General features: G+C 36.3%; 1 protein-coding gene across 1 annotated transcript in view; it reads left to right on the plus strand.

The window, feature by feature from the left end:
- LOC123556359 (PDZ domain-containing protein 8-like) overlaps positions 1-21,328 on the plus strand; it is a gene marked incomplete at its 5' end in the record, with an annotated part of 56,638 nt that extends 35,310 nt beyond the window's left edge. The window contains 9 exons of the mRNA XM_053544422.1: positions 637-743; positions 3,266-3,448; positions 8,031-8,106; positions 8,358-8,452; positions 8,727-8,875; positions 9,296-9,465; positions 13,962-14,105; positions 16,199-16,388; positions 17,836-21,328. Of these exons, the coding sequence (XP_053400397.1) occupies positions 637-743; positions 3,266-3,448; positions 8,031-8,106; positions 8,358-8,452; positions 8,727-8,875; positions 9,296-9,465; positions 13,962-14,105; positions 16,199-16,388; positions 17,836-17,945 (1,224 nt within the window). The remainder of the gene's footprint in view (positions 1-636; positions 744-3,265; positions 3,449-8,030; positions 8,107-8,357; positions 8,453-8,726; positions 8,876-9,295; positions 9,466-13,961; positions 14,106-16,198; positions 16,389-17,835) is intronic.
- Between the last annotated feature and the right edge of the window lie 41 nt (positions 21,329-21,369).

Here is a 21,369-nt window from a genome sequence, read left to right on the forward strand (position 1 = left end):
TTTTTTCTGGACATTACAATTTTTTTTAATTGGTGAATTATTGCCACTTGTGTAGTCTAAGATATAAAGTAGATAAAAAGACTGATGCCCAGAGGAAAAGGCACAAATTATTATATCTCCCACCACACAGTGGTGTGGGAGACATATTGATTTACTCCTGTCTGTGTGTGTGTGTGTGTGTGTGTCTGTCACAAAGCTTGTCCGCACTCAAAGTCGAACATTTCTCATCCGATCTTCACCAAACTTAACAAAATGTGTCTGCCAATAAGTGCTCGGCCAAGTTCCATAACTAGCCAAATCGGCCTAGGCACTTCGGAATTATGGCCCTTGAATTACCAAAAACACTCAGTTTTGCCCCCAAACCAGCGCCTATACTACTAGTAGTATAGGTATCCATTTGGTGTCAAGAAAGCGCATGCACATGTGGATTAAGTAAACAGTATATAAAGACTGACATACTATTTAGATGATTAGGCAGTTGTGGGAGACATGCACTTTTCTCAATCTTTTCCATCTCTAGTTTTCTGGGTTTTTTTGTTTGTTTTGAATTAGAATTTTGCATTTTTAAGACTTGTCTGAAATTTTCTTACCTTGTTCTCAAGTGAATTGTTTTAATGGATGTTTATTCTATTCAAGGTGAGTGTTCCATTGGCAGATATCACCGCTGGTTGTTTACTAACAATGCAGGGAGATACCCAGTACACCATGTATCTACACCCACCTGAGGAAACCATCACTGCTAGGTAAGTATTTATTACAACCAGTACAGCTTGTATCTACATGTACATCCTGAGGAAATGATTACAGCAAGATGTGCATTCACTGTATTCAGTATACCATGTATCTACTCTCACCTAAAAGAAACAGTGTTATAAGGTGTGTATTCACTATACTAAGTACACCTTGTATCTACATCCACCTAAGGAAACTTGCTGCAGGGTATGTATTTAATATACCCAGTACACCATGTATCAACATTCACCTGAGGAATCCATCACAATTAGATTGTCATTGTAAAATGTCGGTATTACCAGTACACCATGTATTTACATCCACCAGAAGCAACAGTTACTGCAAGGTGTGTATTCAACATACCTACGACACCATGTATCTACTCCCACCTGAAGAAACGATTACTGCAAAATGTGTATCTCCATCCACTTGGGAAAGTATTACTGGAAGGTGTGTATTCACTATCCCCAGTACACCATGTATCTACACCTACTGTATGAAACTATTACTGGAAGGTGAGTGTTCACTATCCCCAGTACACCATATATCTACACCTACTTGATGAAACAATTACTGTAAGGTGAGGGTTCACTATGCCCATTACACAGTGTATCTACACCTTCCAAAGAAAACTATTACTGCAAGGTGAGTGTTCACTATACTCAGTATACCATATATCTACACCTTCTTGAGAAAACCATTACTGCAAGGTGAGGATTCACTATGCCCAGTACACCTGACCGTGTATCTACACCTACTTAATGAAACTATTACTGCAAGGTGAGTGATCACTATGCCAAGTACACCATGTAATTACACCTACCTTATGAAACTATTACTGCAAGGTGAATGTTCACTATGCCCAGTATACCATGTATCTACACCTACCTGAGGAAATTATTACTGCAAGGTGAGTGTTCACTATTCCTAGTGCACCATGTACTTACACCTACTTGAGGAAACTATTACTGCAAGTAGAGTGTCCACTATTCCTAGTACACTATGTACATGTATTTACACCTACCTGAGGAAACTATTACTGTTAGGCAAGTGTTCACTTCAGTCATTACAACTTGTATGTACTTTGACCTGATACAAGCAATAACTACTAGTTGCATGATCACTGTACTCAGTACACATATTAAGAGAATCCATCAATATGTGGGGAGTGTTTTTTTTAGCTCATCTGATTTTTTGAAAAAAAATGATGAGTTATTGTCACCACTTGAGCGGTTGTCGGCGTCGGCGTCAGCGTTGCCTGGTTAAGTTTTATGTTTAGGTCAGCTTTTCTCCTAAACTATCAAAGCTATTGCTTTGAAACTTGGAATACTTGTTCACCATCATAAGCTGACCCTGTATAGCAAGAAACATAACTCCATCTTGCTTTTTGCAAGATTTATGGCCCCTTTTGTACTTAGAAAATATCAGCTTTCTTGGTTAAGTTTTATGTTTAGGTCAACTTTTCTCCTAAACTATCAAAGCTTTTGCTTTGAAACTTGGAATACTTGTTCACCATCATAAGCAGACCTGTACATCAAGAAACATAACTCCATCTTGCTTTTTGCAAGAATTATTGCCCCTTTTGGACTTAGAAAATCAGTTTTCTTGGTTAAGTTTTATGTTTAGGTCAGCTTTTATCCTAAACTATCAAAGCTATTCCTTTAAAACTTGCAACACTTGTTCACCATCATAAGCTGACCCTGTACAGCAAGAAACATAACTCCATCCTGCTTTTTGCAAGATTTATGGCCCTTTTGGACTTAGAAAATATCAGATTTCTTGGTTAAGTTTTATGTTTAGGTCAACTTTTTCTCTTAAACTATCAAAGCTATTGCTTTGAAACTTGCAACTCTTGTTCACCATCATAAGCTGACCCTGTACAGCAAGCAACATAACTCCATCCTGCTTTTTGCAATAATTATTGCCCCTTTTGGACTTAGAAAAATCATTTTCTTGGTTGAATATTATGTTTAAGTCAACTTTTCTCATAAACTATCAAAGCTATTGCTTTAAAACTTGCAACAGTTTTTCACCATCATAAGTGGACACTGTACATCAAGAAACATAACTCTATCCTGCTTTTTGCAAGAGTGATGGCCCTTTTTAGACTTAGAAAATCATGGGTAGGACAATATTTCTATTATAAAAAAAAAATCAGATGAGTGTCAGCACCCGCAAGGCGGTGCTCTTGTTTTAGAAATACTTGTGAACTATATCTGCACAAGAGGAAACTATTACTGTAAGGGGGCTTGCTCCACATTGTAGTGATAGCTTCACATTGATGTACCAGTACTGGATATATCATAACCCACCAAAGTGTCCTCCACTGATGAATTTTCTTCTGGGAGATACACAGTACATAGGAAGTTAGCTTTGATGATATCATACTTCTCCTCCTTAAACCAAATGTAGTATGTTGGTTTTGCATATTAACAGAAACAGTCAGCGTATTAAGTTAAACTGTTAATCTACTTGTGTTTTTGTATACCTAGTAAGAAATACAACAAACACTCCATACATTTTTCCATTTCAGCCGTACAAAGCTGCCATATTCTGGGCATATAGGATTTGACAAGAATATTTGTCATGGTGATATTACACTGTCCTTTGTGCACAAACCTTTTAAGACTATAGAGTCGGTTGTGAGGAAAGAGATTATAAGGGATGTACTCAACCCACCTGCTGTGAAAATCCGAGCTAAATCTCTGGAGAGAGAGTAAGTATATTGCTATTTGTTTGAGTTTAATGCTGTACAGTTTGTGCTCTAACTGTGTAGTCAGTCAGCAAACATTACATAGTATTCTTAGATCAAACAATATATTTCATTATCTGTTAAGTTTCGCCAGATTAACAACTGCCCTGCATGCATGGATGTCTTTTATGTGCATAGTAACTGTTCATATCTTCAGCTGTTCACATGAGAGATTTAATTCACAACTCTAAAACTTTCCTTCTTGAGATAGCATACATGAATAGTCATATGAAATAGATATATCTGTTGTAGTTACATGTCACCAGTTAGATGTACCTAGGTTATGTAATGTTGGAATTAGAACTGAAAAATGGAAAGATAAGTTATTGCAAACACATGTTTGTACTCACTTGAATTGCAAAAGAAAACATGTGGCATTATAACAGCTGTTAGCTGAAGGGTCATAATGGCTTAAATTAAAATGTGACTGCCACATTTTTATGCACACATGCAAATTAATGTGGGTATGTTGTTTTGCTGATTGTTATATGCCCGAAGGGACATATTATGTTACGACGCTGGTGTCCGTTCGTCCGTCTGTCCGTTAGCAATTTCGTGTCTGCTCTGTAACTCTTGAACCCCTTGAAGGATTTCAAGGAAACTTGACACAAATGTTCACCACACCGAGTCAATGTGCAGAGTGCATGTTTTGGATGTCTCGCTTCAAGGTCAAGGTCACACTTAGGAGTCAAAGGTCATATCAGTTTGTTTCGTGTCCACTCTGTAACTCTTGAACCCTTGGAGGATTTCAGAGAAACTGGACACAAATGTTCACCACACCAAGATGACGTGCAGAGCGCATGTTCCGGATGACTCGCTTCAAGGTCAAGGTCACACTTAGGGGTCAAAAGTCATATCAGTTTGTTTCATGTCTGCTCTGTAACTCTTGAACTGCTGGAAGGATTTCAAAGAAACTTGAAATGTTCACCACACTGAGGCGACCTGCAAAGTGCATGTTCCAGATGACTCGCTTCAAGGTCAAGGTCACACTTAAGGGTCAAAGGTCCTATATGACTTTGCTTTGTGTATATTGCTCTGCATTTCAGTGCTCTTGTTTTTATTTGGCAGATCTCTTTTTTGGTCTTTGGGTCAGTATCTAGAGAATATCTCATGTCAAACAAACTTCATAGTATTGTTTTGGGGCTAGTAGGTCAGAGAGCAAGGTTGCAGTGACTTTGTAGTGATGCTTTTCTGAGTATACTCTATTTAGACAGCTGCAGTATCTGTTTTAAACTTAAGACCTCTATTGAACTTCAGCCAACCGATGTAACAGTACTCTGGTTAAGTACTAACTTGCATTCAAACATAAATAACAACTTCTCCACATGAATCAGAGGTTGAACATGAAGGACTTGAGATGTGTGGAACAAAAAGATTTTAGACAGCATTTTTTCTGTCAGATTTTCAGAGAGTATTTTCTCACCTTCGGATTGAATTTGTATGCTTTGTAGAATATATTCAGCAAAAATAGGTTATTTAAATTTGTCACATTAACATTTTTATTGAATTATTTTGATATACACTAGACAGAACATTTTTTTTGTGATGATGCTGGTTTTTTGTTTGTCCGTCTGTTTGTTTGTTAGCATTTTTTTGTATCTGCTCATTACCGGTAGTTTGACTTATGATCTTCAGTCTTTATATGCACTTTGCTCATGGGCATTGCATGACGTTGATTGCACTGATATTGAGATCAGTGGTTCAGAGGTCAAGGGCACTGTTTCTGATTATCTTGAAAACCAATAATCTAAGATCCTCAAACTAAGCAGATGTATTGCCTATTGGCAGTACATGACCTCTGTTGACATAAAGTCAGTGGGCCAAAGGTCAAAGTCACAGTGATTGTAAATAGAAAAATATTTCAGCTCAATATTTGGGGAACCAATTGACCTATGATCTACAAACTTTTTAGGCACATTGCTTGTGGCTAATGAATGACATCTATTGATTTTATGATCAGAAAGGATTAGTGGTCAGTATCATTACGACTATTATTGCTAGAATCTTTTCCATTCGGTATTTTGAGAACAACTTGTCTTACAGTCCCTTTTCTTGTCGGACGTATTGCTCATGGAAGTGTATGGCTTCGACTGTATGGTCAAAGGTTGAAATCACACTGACTGTTATTACAAATCCCTTTTCTGCTCAATATCTAAAATATCCCCTGACATACCTTGTCTTACTTGTTAGGTGCATTGCTTGTGGACAGTTGGTGTCCTGTGTATATTTTAACAACATATAATCACTTGTCAGGGTCACACTGTCTATAATTTGCCAGTGGTTTGACCTGTGACCCCTTAACTCTGCTAGAACATTGCCAATGGGCTCTAAATGATTCTTGTTGTTTTTTTAGCTCACCTGTCACAAAGTGACAAGGTGAGCTTTTGTGATCGCGCGGCGTCCGTCGTCCGTCGTCCGTGCGTGCGTGCGTGCGTGCGTGCGTCCGTAAACTTTTGCTTGTGACCACTCTAGAGGTCACATTTTTCATGGGATCTTTATGAAAGTTGGTCAGAATGTTCACCTTGATGATATCTAGGTCAAGTTCGAAACTGGGTCATGTGCCATCAAAAACTAGGTCAGTAGGTCTAAAAATAGAAAAACCTTGTGACCTCTCTAGAGGCCATATATTTCACAAGATCTTCATGAAAATTGGTCAGAATGTTCACCTTGATGATATCTAGGTCAAGTTCGAAACTGGGTCACGTGGGGTCAAAAACTAGGTCAGTAGGTCTAAAAATAGAAAAACCTTGTGACCTCTCTAGAGGCCATATTTTTCATGAGATCTTCATGAATATTGGTCAGAATGTTCACCTTGATGATATCTAGGTCAAGTTCGAAACTGGGTCACGTGCCATCAAAAACTAGGTCATTAGGTCTAAAAATAGAAAAACCTTGTGACCTCTCTAGAGGCCATATTTCTCAATGGATCTTCATGAAAATTGGTCAGAATGTTCAGCTTGATGATATCTAGGTCAATTTCGAAACTGGGTCACATGCGGTCAAAAACTAGGTCAGTAGGTCTAAAAATAGAAAATCCTTGTGACCTCTGTAGAGGCCATATTTCTCAATGGATCTTCATGAAAATTGGTCAGAATGTTCAGCTTGATGATATCTAGGTCAAGTTCGAAACTGGGTCACATGGGGTTAAGAACTAGGTCAGTAGATCTAAAAATAGAAAAACCTTGTGACCTCTCTAGAGGCCATATTTTTCAATGGATCTTCAGGAAAATTGGTCAGAATGTTTACCTTGATGATATCTAGATCAAGTTCGAAACTGGGTCACATGGGGTTAAGAACTAGGTCAGTAGATCTAAAAATAGAAAAACCTTGTGACCTCTCTAGAGGTCATATTTTTCATGAGATCTTCATGAATGTTGGTCAGAATGTTCACCTTGATGATATCTAGGTCAGATTCGAAACTGGGTCACGTGGGGTCAAAAACTAGGTCATTAGGTCTGAAAATAGAAAAACCTTGTGACCTCTGTAGAGGCCATATTTCTCAATGGATCTTCATGAAAACTGGTGAGAATGTTCAGCTTGATGATATCTAGGTCAGGTTCGTAACTGGGTCATGTGCAGTCAAAAACTAGGTCAGTAGGTCGAAAAATAGAAAAACCTTGTGACCTCTCTAGAGGCCATATTTTTCACGAGATCTTCATGAAAATTGGTGAGAATGTTCACCTCGATGATATCTAGGTCAAATTTAAAAGTGGGTCACGTTCCTCCAAAAACTAGGTCATTAGGTCAAATAATAGAAAAACCTTGTAACCTCTCTAGAGGCCATATTTTTCAATGGATCTTCATGAAAATTGGTCAGAATTTTTTATCTTGATGATATCTAGATCACTTGTGCTCAAAAACTAGGTCACTATGTCAAATAATAGAAATAACGACGTCATACTCAGTTCAACACTGGGTCATGTGGGTATAGGTGAGCGATTCAGGACCATCATGGTCCTCTTGTTTTAGGTTTGTGGGTTGAAAATCAAGGCCACATTCTTAGTTAAAAAAAGAAATTATTTTTAAGGGTTACTTTTCCTATAACCCTCAAACATGGTAGGCACTTCTAATTGTTCATTTGCAGTAGATGCCCCCTTCTAATTTTGTGCTCAGTGGGTCAGAGATTAGGGTTATGAATTATTCGCATGGGAAAGGGGGTGAGTGTTAGAGGGGTATTCCCCTTTCACGATGGGGGTACGGGTGACATCCCCTGGAATTTTTTAGAAATATTGGCTTCATTTGGTGCAGTCTGGCTGCTTCTTAGGGTGGTACTTTGACAAAAAATTATACACATGGGCATATTATGTGGAACGGTAGTTACGCCCTTGCGCTTGATTTTGAGGTTTGTTAGTCAAAGGTCATGGCAACTGTTCAGTGATCAGACAGACGCATTATGTGAATGTGCTGATCATCCATCTGCCTGTTTACTGTTTAGTATCTGCTCATTGACTTTAGAATGGTTTGACCTGTGACACTCTATCTTGATTAGCATGTTGCTTTGTGTGTGTTTTGCTGTGCACATCAGTGGTCTTGTTCTTGTTTTCAGACAGTTAGATGGGCAGCACAGCTTCAGACCATGTCAGTTTGCATCGAAAACATACTGTGATTTCTGTGGGAAAAAGGTACATTTCACTTGCTACTGTATACTTTGTTGCTGTCAGCCTTGTATTTGCTGTACTATCGAGACCTAACTAATGTCTGTACAAGGTCCGTACTACATGTAAGCTGGCTTAGCTTTGAGCGTCGTTTATGATGTAGGTTTTAAAATTCAGTGTAAAATAAAGTTATAGATTGAAATTCTACATGTTTCGTGAGAGTTGAAGCTGCCTAAATTTAATGTCTTCAGTTTTGTAGTTTTAACATTGTTTCACAGATATGGTTGAAAGGAGGACTGAAGTGTTCTATATGTAAGATGGTGTGTCATAAGAAATGTGTAGAGAAATGCTACATACAGACAAAATGCTCAAGGTAAATAGCACCCATTCAATGAGACCATAATCTGTATAGTTAATTGTTTTCTGCTTTAGTAACTATGAAAACATTCTCTAGACATAAGTTTCTTATCCTAACACACAAGTTGTTTAATATGTAATTTCAAGATGGAGAAAGTTACTCAGTTTTTGAACACTTTTAATATTAAGTAGTTTCTGACATTTAAGAGCATTGTTCTAGTTGAGATATATCTTATTTCCCAGGTATTAAGTTATATCTATCTGTAATAATAGTACTGTAAATGTTGCAGAGAGGGGCCGAAGATGTCAGGTAAGCCAGAGGAAACCTGGGTTCCACCTTTGAGGGGCCAGGAAATGGAGAAAGAGGAGGGGAAAGTGGGAAAATTCTTCAAGTTTCGTCAAAAGGAGCAGCCTTCTTTGCCATTAAATATTCCTCACAGTAAGTCTTTCTTGTCTATTATAAGTAGGCCAGTGAAAAAAAAAGTGATTACATATTTTTACTTTTACTTTGGACAGGTATGTTTTCCATATACTGGTGAACAAAAGAATAATTATGTTAAATGTTTTGCACTGTTACAATCACATATCACTTGAATCATCATCAAATGGCTTGGGTTTAGCGTTTGAAACATTAGGCCTACAAAAGTCACTGAATCATTTGACAGAAAAGGTTTCATTTTATTTTGAGTCAGTCACAGGGGAATATTATTTCTAATAACTAGCAAAACATTGAACATGAAACAATAAAAAATCTGTCTGATATTGCATTTTCAAAGAGATTTCATAGTTATGTAAGGAGATGCTGATTTTAGTTTAAATATTTGAACATTTTTACTTAACTTTTTTTCTCCTATTGCAGAGAATATTCCAAACCGGGCTCAAGCATCATCAAGCCCAAGCAGAAGCCCATTACGTAGCCCGAGTCCCTTTGCAAGTCTTTCAGAGCATGTAGACAGACATCTTACCGTATCTGGAATGAAGAAAAATCTCTCAAACAAATCTCTGCCAGGAATGGAAAGGGTAAATGTGGTGTATTATATTCAGCTTACAAATTGTAAAACAGCTTCTCTTTGTTTGATCAGTAAGAATACAGAAGGAAAGTAGCTTTCTTATAAAAAAAGAAAAAATTGTCTGGTATTTGCACTTGATCTAGTTTTTCAGACACAGGTATACAAAATCAGGTTTGACAAATGAAAGCCTTGGTTTCGTTATATATCTGAATCTGAATTTTAACATAACATAACATATACTGTAGGCTTACTTATTTTAGCGGTGTACTAATAACAGCGCTTTTAGCTCTGTCGCATGTCTGCTAATTCATGTTCGCACATTATTTTGTCCAAGCATTTTCATGTACATTTTCATTTGATGATGTTTTCTTCAAACTTTTGCAACTAAATACTCTTGAGAGTTTGCACTAGTTACACTGCTTGCTAATATTTTAAAGTTCATATGATATTCCTGTTTATTGTTCATATTATTATTTTAAATATATGATCATGCAAAATAGAATATTTAAGCTTGTAATTTTACCCCCACCAAACATGTTTGGGGGGGCTATATAGGAGTCAGTTTTGTCGCATCGCGAAATCTATTATCTCAGTTATTACTAAATGGATTTGATTCAAACTTAAAATAGATGTCTTACCTTATCACCCACATCATGTGACACAAGGTGCATAACTCTGACACCAAGTTTTCATGAATTATGTCCCCTTTTACTTAGAATTTAAGGTTAATTTTGTTGTATTTTCACTATATCTCAGTTATTACTAAATGGATTTGATTCAAACTTAAAATAGTTGTTCCACCTCATCACCCACATCATGTGACATAAGGTGCTTAACTCTGACATTAATCTTTTATGAATTATGTCCTCTTTTACTTTAAATTTATGCCTGATTTTAATGTATTTTCACTATATCTCAGTTATTACAAAATGGATTTGATTCATACTTAAAATAGATGTTCCACCTCATCACCCACATCATGTGACACAAGATGCATAACTCTGACACCAATTTTTCATGAATTATGCCCCTTTTTACTTAGAATTCAAGGTTAATTTTGATGTATTTTCACTATATCTCGGTTACTACTGAATGGATTTGATTCAAACTTAAAATAGATGTTCCACCTCATCACCCACATCATGTGACACAAGGTGCATAACTCTGACACCAGTTTTTTCTTGAATTATGTCCCCTTTTACTTAGAATTTAAGGTAAATTTTGATTTTCACTATATCTCATTCTGATTGGCTTAGAGCCGAAGGGAAGTAACCTTTTTTCAACTTTTGTACTGAGTTTCTTCCCCTTAAATTCCAGGAATTAGTCTGTTTTTAGAAATCCTATTTTTAGATTTTCAATATTTTAGGTATTTTTCTAACTTTTTAGCTCACCTGTCAGAAAGTGACAAGGTGAGCTTTTGTGATCGCGCTGCGTCCGTCGTGCGTCCGTGCGTGCGTCCGTAAACTTTTGCTTGTGACCACTCTAGAGGTAACATTTTTAATGGGAACTTTATGAAAGTTGGTCAGAATGTTCACCTTGATGATATCTAGGCCAAGTTGGCAACTGGGTCACATGCGATCAAAAACTAGGTCAGTAGGTCTAAAAATAGAAAAACCTTGTGACCTCTCTAGAGGCCATATTTTTCACAAGATCTTCATGAAAATTGGTCAGAATGTTCACCTTGATGATATCAAGGTCAAGTTTGAAAGTGGGTCACATACGGTTCAAAACTAGGTCAGTAGGTCAAATAATAGAAAATCCTTGTGACCTCTCTGGAGGTCATATTTTTCATGGGATCTGCATGAAAATTGGTCAGAATGTTCATCTTGATGATATCTAGGTCAGATTTGAAACCGGGTCAACTGCGGTCAAAAACTAGGTCAGTAGGTCAAATAATAGAAAAACATTGTGACCTCTCTAGAGGCCATATTTTTCATGGGATCTGCATGAAAATTGATCAGAATGTTCATCTTGATGATATCTAGGTCAAGTTTGAAACCGGGTCAACTGCGGTCAAAAACTAGGTCAGTAGGTCAAATAATAGAAAATCTTTGTGACCTCTCTAGAGGTCATAGTTTTCATGGGATCTGCACGAAAATTGGTCAGTGTTCATCTTGATGATATTTAGGTCAAGATCAAAACTGGGTCACGTCCGATCCAAAACTAGGTCAGTAGGTCAAATAATAGAAAAACCTTGTGACCTCTGTAGAGGCCATATTTTTCATGGGATCTTCATGAAAATTGGTCAGAATGTTCATCTTGATGATATCTAGGTCAAGATCGAAATTGGGTTATATGTCGTCAAAAACTAGGTCAGTAGGTCAAAAAATAGAAAATTCTTGTGACCTCCCTAGAGGCCATATTTTTCATGGGATCTTCATGAAATTGGTCAGAATGTTTACCTTGATGATATCAAGGTCAAGTTTGAAACTGGGTCACGTGCGGTCCAAAACTAGGTCATTAGGTCAGATAATACAAAAACCGTGTGACCTCTCTGGAGGTCATATTTTTCATGGGAACTGTATGAAAATTGGTCAGAATGTTCATCTTGATGATATGTAGGTCAAGTTTGAAACTGGGTCACATGCGGTCAAAAACTTGGTCAGTAGGTCAAATAATAGAAAAACCTTGTGACCACTCTAGAGGCCATAGTTTTCATGGGATCTGTATGAAAATTGGTCTGAATGTTCATCTTGATGATATCTAGGTCAAGTTTTAAACCGGGTCAACTGCGGTCAAAAACTAGGTCACTAGGTCTCAACATAGAAAGACCTTTTGACCTCTCTAGAGGCCATATTTTTCAATGGATCTTCATGAAAATTGGTGAGAATTTTTATCTTGATGATATCTAGGTCAGGTTCAGAAGTAGGTCACATGAGCTCAAAAACTAGGTCACTATGTCAAATAATAAAAAAAACGACGTCATACTCAGTTCATGTAGGGGCAGGTGAGCGATTCAGGACCATCATTGTCTTCTTGTTTATTATAAGTCCTATGTAAAAAGTAAATACATTTTTCTGTGGTAACATGGGTCGGTAAGGCACTTTTTTGTATTCACTTTTAGTGTTTCTCTAATATTAGAGATTTTTTATATTTACTAGTATTACTACAAAAGTATTATGCTAGTATTACTTTTATGTGGAAGCCCAGGATGAAGTACTCCAAAGACAAGTATAATTCTTTTTAAGTATTAAGCTTTTTTTGACATTTTTATATTATTCTAAGTATTTTTAAGATTTCTTATGGTTGCCATTCTTCTGTGACAAGACCGTATGGTGGGGGTATGAGTCACTCCTGTGACAGTTCTAGTTTGTGTTGTTATTGATTTCCGTATCTCCTTCGGGCATGTCCGTTGTTGCAGTCACTCGTTTACGGAAAGGTGTGAATGTTTGTATTAAGACACAATGAATGCACGAGGACAAAGGGGATTCAATGATTAAAACGTGTGACAATCTCATTTTATTTCAGCAATTATAACTAGTATACAGAATATAAAACACGCAGATTATTATAATTAAATACAAGAAGACAATACAGTTACGTAGGCAATAGTATACTTTATATACTGTACGTAAACATAAAGCTACACAGTTGAAAGTATCATTGAAACACACCATCTTAGTTCTCTATTAACTCTAGAAATAATTTCCCTATGTTCAGAGCATTGAGCACGAGAGGGACTGGCAAGTCCAAAACTTTCTATACAATCGTCATTGTCGCTGCTGCTGGTACTGGAGGAACAGTCAGCAACATTTTCATTTCCACTTTACAGCCACTTTCGCAACATAACGATTGGAATGACAAATGAAAATTGAATTTTATTAGACTTTTAATCAGTCATCAGATATTTACTAGGAGTAACTAGTATTCACAATACGCTCACTGACCAGTTATCGCATTTTCGTGAGACTTACAGTATAACACTTAAGTAAATAATTTCAAATAAAGTGTACTTTCTTTAGCCCGCTAACAGTGAAAAAAGTTGATTTCATAATCAGTATGACGTATAATTACTGCAGAAACACATTACATAAAAATTGCCGACGGTTAAGTTTATTTTCGAAAATCTTCGTGAACCTCCGTAAATCTCCAAGAGCCTCATCTCAGACAGCGCTAAAATTAGAAATGAGTAGTCTCGCGAGAGCGCTAATTCACGTCCACGCATTAATTAGATATTTCACCAACAATTGCGTTTGTGCTAAATTTTTGCCGCGCTAAAAAATGTACGCCTACAGTACTTTATTTGGCATAAAATGACAAATACACATTTATAACCAATACAGTTACAACAATTTTAAGTATATATAAGGCAAGGATTATTTCTAGTTTGCCTAAATAAAGTAATCAATTGTCAGGGTGAGAGAACAGTTCAGTCTTGCAGAACATAGACATCATGAGAATGTTTGCCTGCTTTTAGTTGTATAGATAAAAATTGCAGTTTTGTTTCAGTAAATAAGTATTATGTCGCAGTTACATCTAAAACATTTTCACGTAACTATTTTCTGTTTATACCAGGATGATGATTCTGATGATGAATTCAGATATCGTCACCCGACCTACAGTCTCGATGATAATGTGGTTATAGAAGCCAAGGAGAGAGGGAAGGAACTCTATGCCAACTTGTCGCTACCAGATAGAAAGAAAACGCTTGATGACATGGTAATTGTCACAATAACACATATTGGTACATTTATCTGTTATGTCCCCAGTGTTGAGGACATGGAAGGAATACAGTGTTTAAACTGTCTGTCCATCTCTCAGATATGTTCCATGTGTGAGCTTTTGTGATTGCCCTTCATCTGTCGTCCGTTCACAATTTTCTTGTGAACACGATAGAGACCACATTTTGTATTTGATTTTAATCAAACTTGCACACAACTTACGTGGGCATAATATCTCGGTTCCTTTCGAAAACTGGCCAGATCCCATCATGGGTTCCAGAGTTATGGCCCCTTAAAGGGCCAAAATTTGCCATTTTTGGCTTGTGAACATGATACAACATTTTGCAATCAACTTTAATCAAACTTGCACACAACCTATATTGGCATAATATCTTGATTCCTTTTGAAAACTGGCGAGATCCCTTCATAGGTTCCAGAGTTATGGCCCCTCAAAGGTCCAAAATTTGCTATTTTGGCTTTTGCAGCCATATAAAGACTTCATTTATGGTTTGATTTGATACAAACTTGCAAAATAGCTTCAACAACAATAAATCTTGGATTCCATGATGAATCTTTCAGAACCAATTGTAAGCTCCGGAGTTATTTTATATCTGATTGCCTCCCGTGATTTTAATCAAAATGGATTTATATCAGTAAGTACTTATAGGACTCATTTGAAATTTCATTATTGTCATTAGTTGGACTGAGACAATCAGGGTAGATAACAGTGGACTGATTTTATGTCAAATTATCTCCCTTTATTTCAAATTAAAATGGGTATGTCTCCGTAACTAATGAAGATACTGATTTGAAATGACATTTATGCCATCAGATGGACTCAGACAATCAGGATAGATATCTTTTGACTGAATTTATGAAAAATTACCTCTCTTTATTTTATGTAAATGAATATACCTCAGCAGCATCTAATGAGATTGGTTTTAAATGTTATTTAAGTCTTCCAGGGTAAGGAATAGTCACGCTAGTACAAAAAATGCAGCTTTTGAGCCTTGGACCCTCAAACTTGGTATGGAGATTGGCCCTGATTGTATGTGACCCATAGGTCAAAAGGGACTGTTACAAGAAAATATTTATCCTGATGATATTTAATGTGTATGCCTATGTGATCTTTGTCAAAACTTGATCTTATCATTAAAAGCAATGGTACTCAGGTGAGGGATATAGGGACATCATGGCCCTCTGTTTACATAAAATTTCAGGTTAAAGGTTTCATGCACTTTCACTCTATATCTGTTATTACATAACAGATTTGATTCGAACTTAAAACAGTTTTACCATATCATCACCCGCATCATATTACACAAGGGCCATAACTCTGACACCAATATTTCATGAATTATTTCCCCTTTTTACTTACGATTTTAGGTTTATGTTGTTGCACTTCCACTTTATCTTTGTTATTACTTAACAAATTTGGTTCGAACATTGTTGTCCTCATCATATGACACAAGATCCATAACTCTGGCACAAATATTTAGTGACTTATGTCCACTTTTTACTTAGAATTTCAGTTTCATTTTTATGCTTTTTCAGTATATCTCTGTTGTTACTAAATGGATTTTATTCAAACTTAAAATGGTTGTTAATCATGGTCACCCACATCATAAAACACAATGTTCATGATGCTGCCACCAAAATGCTATGAGTTCATAACTTCCCACTGGAATTTCAGGTTCCAGTTGTGATGCTCTTCTGCTCTATCACATTTATTTGATTAAAACTTCAAATAGTTGTTCCACATTATTAGCCACATGATATGACACATGGTGCATTACTTTTGCAGAACGTTTGCATGAATTATATCCCTTTTATACTATTTGATGTTTTGAAACACTTCTGTCTCTGTTATTACTAAGTACATTTGACACCGACTTGAGCTATTGTCCAATATCTTCATCCACATTGGAATCATTAAACATTCTAGTGACAGCTCCAGCTTCCTCAGATGTGCCCAGTTTCACTATCAAGCATTGAAATAGTCGAGCGCATTGTCTCCTATGAAAGCTCTTGTTAATTCTGTCACCGTATGTCATACAGTGTAATCCAGTCCAACTAAATGTTTTACTCCAGGTTACAAAGCTCCAGGACACTATAGATAAGGAATCAGAGTATAAATCTGAGTTGATGAAGAATTACCAGGAGATAACAGACATTGACCAGAGACGACTAGTGTCACAGCAACTGGAGAAATGTGACGAGAAAATAGAGGCATTGATGATGATGATGGTACATTACTGTGCTGGATTACAACATTGCTTAGGTAAACATTTGTAGAAACATTCAGATTATCACATTTTTCTGCATTTTCTTATGGAATCACCTTTGTTGGAGTTTGGTCCCTTAAAGTGATTTTTTTTCATATTTACATTGATAATTTCACTGTGTATTTTATATATAGAAAAAAATGTTCATTTTTATGCCCCCACTTTGGGGGGGGCATATAGATTTGCTCTTGTCCGTCCGTCCTTCCGTCCGTCCGTCCTTCCGAAAATGTTGTGTTGCGCGTAGCTCTGAAAGTATTTGACGTAGAGTCACAAAACTTTACAGGAATGTTGGTCAGCATGTGTAGTTGTGCACCTGGGGTTTCGCGTCCGGATTCATTCAGTCATGTAGAAGTTATGGCCCCTGACTTTGTAAAAATTGGTCATTTTAATGTTGTGTCGTGCCTAGCTCCAAAAGTATATGACCTAGAGTCACAAAACTTTACAGGCATGTTGGTCAGCATGTGTAGTTGTGCACCTGGGGTTTCGCGTCCGGATTAATCCAGACATGTAGGAGTTATGGCCCCTGACTTAGTAAAAAATTGGTCATTTTAATGTTGTGTCGCGCATAGCTTCAAAAGTATTTGACCTAGAATCACCAAAGTTTACAGGAATGTTGGTCAGCATGTGTAGTTGTGCACCTGGGGTTTCGCGTCCGAATTCATTCAGTCATGTAGCAGTTATGGCCGCTGACTTTGTAAAAATTGGTCATTTTAATGTTGTGTCGTGCCTAGCTCCAAAAGTATATGACCTAGAGTCACAAAACTTTACAGGCATGTTGGTCAGCATGTGTAGTTGTGCACCTGGGGTTTCGCGTCCGGATTCATCCAGTCATGTAGGAGTTATGGCCTCTGACTTAGTAAAAAATTGGTCATTTTAATGTTGTGTCGCGCATAGCCCCAAAAGTATTTGACCTAGAATTACCAAAGTTTACAGGAATGTTGGTCAGCATGTGTAGTTGTGCACCTGGGGTTTCGCGTCCGGATTCATTCAGTATTGTAGGAGTTCTGGCCCCTGACTAATGTCATGTAGTGGGGGCATCTGTGTCCCATGGACACATTTCTAGTTGTATAGTTATATCAATGATGACCCTTTTTCTGAGGTTGCAAGTGTGATCTGACATCATTCATAGAAAAACTGAACAAAACAGCATCCTTCTAAGAAAATATTTCAAATTCTGCAACAGAAACGTTCAAATTATAATGATTTGTCACAAAAAATGGTAGACCAGGTGTTTGTAGTTATTTTACCTTACATGGAAATCTGCATTGAAAGCTTTGAAAATTGTCTCCCTAGTCTGCTGGCCAGGTTTCTAAGTGATTTGGCAGATATGTTTTTATGATGACTCGCTACCTGTTTAAGATGGCAGATTCAAGTAAGCAATTTAGGGCCATGATCGTCTGCTTGTTTTTAACTTTAATTGTCCCAATTATTTCTGTTCTACAGATCAAGAGGAAGCCCACAAGAGGTTGTTAAACATGGAACCAACCAATGATGATGATGATGATGTAGTCACAGAGGATTCTGGGATACAGTTTGTGGTCACAGATTCATAGAACAAGGCAGTAACAGACGATGCTGGGATACAATTCATAGAACAAGACAAGGAACCAGGCTGTTGAAGAGCATGCTAGGATAAATTTTAGTTAAAGATTCTTATAATTTTATGTGGGGAACCAGGCAATCACAGAGGATGCTGGGATACAATTCATAGAACAAGACAAGGAACCAGGCTGTTGAAGAGCATGCTAGGTTAAATTATTTTTGAAGATTCTTATGATTTGGTTCCCCAAGTAGTTTCAGTAGTCTTTAATCATCAAGTATGTCAAGATTCAGTTTATGAATATTTGATTTTACAGCATGCAGGGAGCAAGTAAAATTTTAGTGTGTGTAAACAAAGCTTTAAAGAGATTTAGACTTAAAATCATTGGAAACAAACACATATACTTGTTAGAAATCTTGTATATATTCATGTAGACAGCACAACAGAGAAATATTTATTTTTGTGGGCAGAATTATTACAGGTAGGTAGATAGTGGGATATAGGGAATAGATTAGTTTCAATGTAAACAGGGTAATGGTTAGACATGTATTTTCGTTGGAAAACTAGCAGAGTGCATTGTTCATTTACCTTGTTAAAAGGTTTACATAATTTGCATTTTAAATTTCAATACCCCAGGTCATTTGACCTGACTATGATTTAGACCTGATTTGGTTGGGAACATTTGTTTGGATAATTTATTTTCTACATGCTATATATGATGACAACAAACAGTCAATGGTTTTATGTACATGTTGGGTTTAAAGTTTTGTTTGTTACATTATTTTAATGTACCAAAGTGTAAACTGGATTTCATTAGAAATGTTGTATTAAGTTATTTTTCTTTAAGGATTATTGTATTTAATTGTTATTGTAATTTTTTTATTGAAGTCATTTATACATTTGCTCATGCTTATATATGTGCAATTTATTTAAAGAAATGATTCCGTGTTTGAATCTAGTTAACTCAGAATCTAAGTAAAGCTCTTGTGATTGCTACCTGACTATAGTTTCACCATGATGTGTATAGAAGAAAATTTATTTTCTGAACAAACTTGCTAAACATTTTTGTTAACATATTGTCCTAGCCAAATTTTTTATGGCATACAGTGCTAGATCTTAGCAGCAGAGCCCTAGATCTTGGTGAAATTACAGAATAGACTACCAGAAGTATGCATAAAACTAAATAGAACAAAAAAACAACTGATTATGATCTGTTACAGACATTTCACATTGAGTTCTATTAACACATGACCCCATTTCACATAGATTCTTGTAAACACATGACAAAAACCCACATTGAATCATGAAACACAGGACCTTATTTCAGATTGAATAATGTAAACGCTTGACCATATTTCGTGTGCAATCTTTTAGACACATGGCCTGTTGACTCCTATAAATACATAACCTCATGTCACATTGAATCCCATAAACATGTGAACCTATTTCACATGGCATCCTGTAAGCATGTTACATCATTTCACAATAATTCCTGTAAACACAGAACATCATTCACATTGAATCCCATAAACACATGACCCCATTTCACATTGAATCCTGTAAACATGTGACCATATTTCACTTTTAATCCTGTAAACACGTAACACCATTTCACATTGAATCCTATAAACATGATCATATTTTACATTGAATCCTGTAAATATAAGACCTCATTTCCAAAATAATCTTGTGAACATATGACCCCATTTCACATTGAATCCTGAAAACACAGAAAACTTCATTGCTCATTGAATTCTGTAAACACATGATCTCATTTCACATTGAATTCTTTAAAAACAGGACCTCATTTTACATTGAATTCTTTAAAAACAGGACCTCATTTTACATTGAATTCTGTAAACACAGGACCTCTATTCACATTGAATCAATTGCAGCTGTTGTATTTTCCCAGCATTAAGTGTTTGGGTACTGGTATATCACTCAGTACATGGTAACACATTGAAATACTGAGTGAACTGATATTTTTGTAAATGATACTATTTTGATAAATAGGTTTTCATCAACATTTCACTTGTAGATTATATTTTTTATGTTTTTTCGTTATGATATGTATTACCATTTACTTCACTATGAGACAGATCATTGTTAGGACTGGTCCAGTTATCTGATGCAGAATTAAGTGAATCTGTGTTTATGAAGAGCTGTCCTACTCACTTCTGTGCTGGCATCCGCATGGTTAATGTATGCTTCAGGCTTAGAATAGTTGTTCGTCATCATCACCCACATCATATGACACAAGGGCCATAACTCTTAACACCAATATTGCAAGAAATACCCTCAGAACTTCAGTTTCAAGTTTTGATATACTTTATCTCTGTCTACCAAATGGATTTAATTAAGATTCTGTTTTAACTTTTGATATCAGGTTAGAGTTTCTGTGCACTTTTATTCTACTGTTAATAAATGGATTTGAAACAAAATGTTGACTTGCTTCGTCATCTGCATTGGGGGTACTATTTACACCGGTGATAGCTCTAGTTGCTGCAGCTATGCCTTCAAGCATGGAAATAGTCGAGCGATGCTGTCTCCGCTAACTGCTCTTGTTAAAGAACTAAACAGGTTGTTTCCATGACAATCTGGATGATGTAAACTCTGTTACACTTAAAAATGTTTCAAATGCAACACTTTCCATTCATTTTTGAGTAAGATATTCATGTTAAGCTTTGGACAAGTCAGATTTCAACCATTAGCCTGCTTAATTTCTAAAATAGACTAGTCCATCATTCAATTTGGGCAATACCATTTATTATTCGAAGGGTTGTTCACTGAAAATTTACTGACTGAATAGTGAACAGTGCAGACCATGATCAGCCTGCATGGATGTGCAGGCTGATCTTGGTCTGCACTGGTCGCAAAGGCAGAATCACTTGCCGCCAGCAGGCTAAAGGTTAAGAAATTTGCAATTTATCAAGTGTTGCATTAGAATATGTGTTAAGTGTAAATATTTGTGATTTATATCATTGTCTGCTCTGCATATTGGTATCTTGGCCTATTATTTGTAGAAGAGTGCTGTCATAGTTTAAACTGTGCAAAAATTGTTGTCTTCCAGAGCCATATATTGCCAGTTCTGTTTTGTGGATATAAGGGGCAGAAATATTAAACATACAGTTTTACATCTGTCTTGTAGTTAAGTAATGAGGGTATTTTATATGTAACTGTTTTGCTATGTTTACTGTTCATTTATTATGTGCAGCATTATTTTCAGTTTATTGCTTATAGTCATATTTCAATCAAATTTTGAAAGTGCTTCTCAAGATATTATTTTTTTATTTCCTTTCAGATTATTTTTATTTTGCAATACAATATTATTTGTTCAGTGCTATCAAATCACTAGTGCAATATAAGAAGTTACAATATTAAAAGCCTTAAAATGTTTTCTTCTATGTTCCTTTGTTTGTTAGTAAATAATGGATGAA

Source organism: Mercenaria mercenaria, chromosome 5 (genome assembly GCF_021730395.1).
Source record: "Mercenaria mercenaria strain notata chromosome 5, MADL_Memer_1, whole genome shotgun sequence".
Taxonomy (NCBI): Eukaryota; Metazoa; Mollusca; class Bivalvia; order Venerida; family Veneridae; genus Mercenaria; species Mercenaria mercenaria.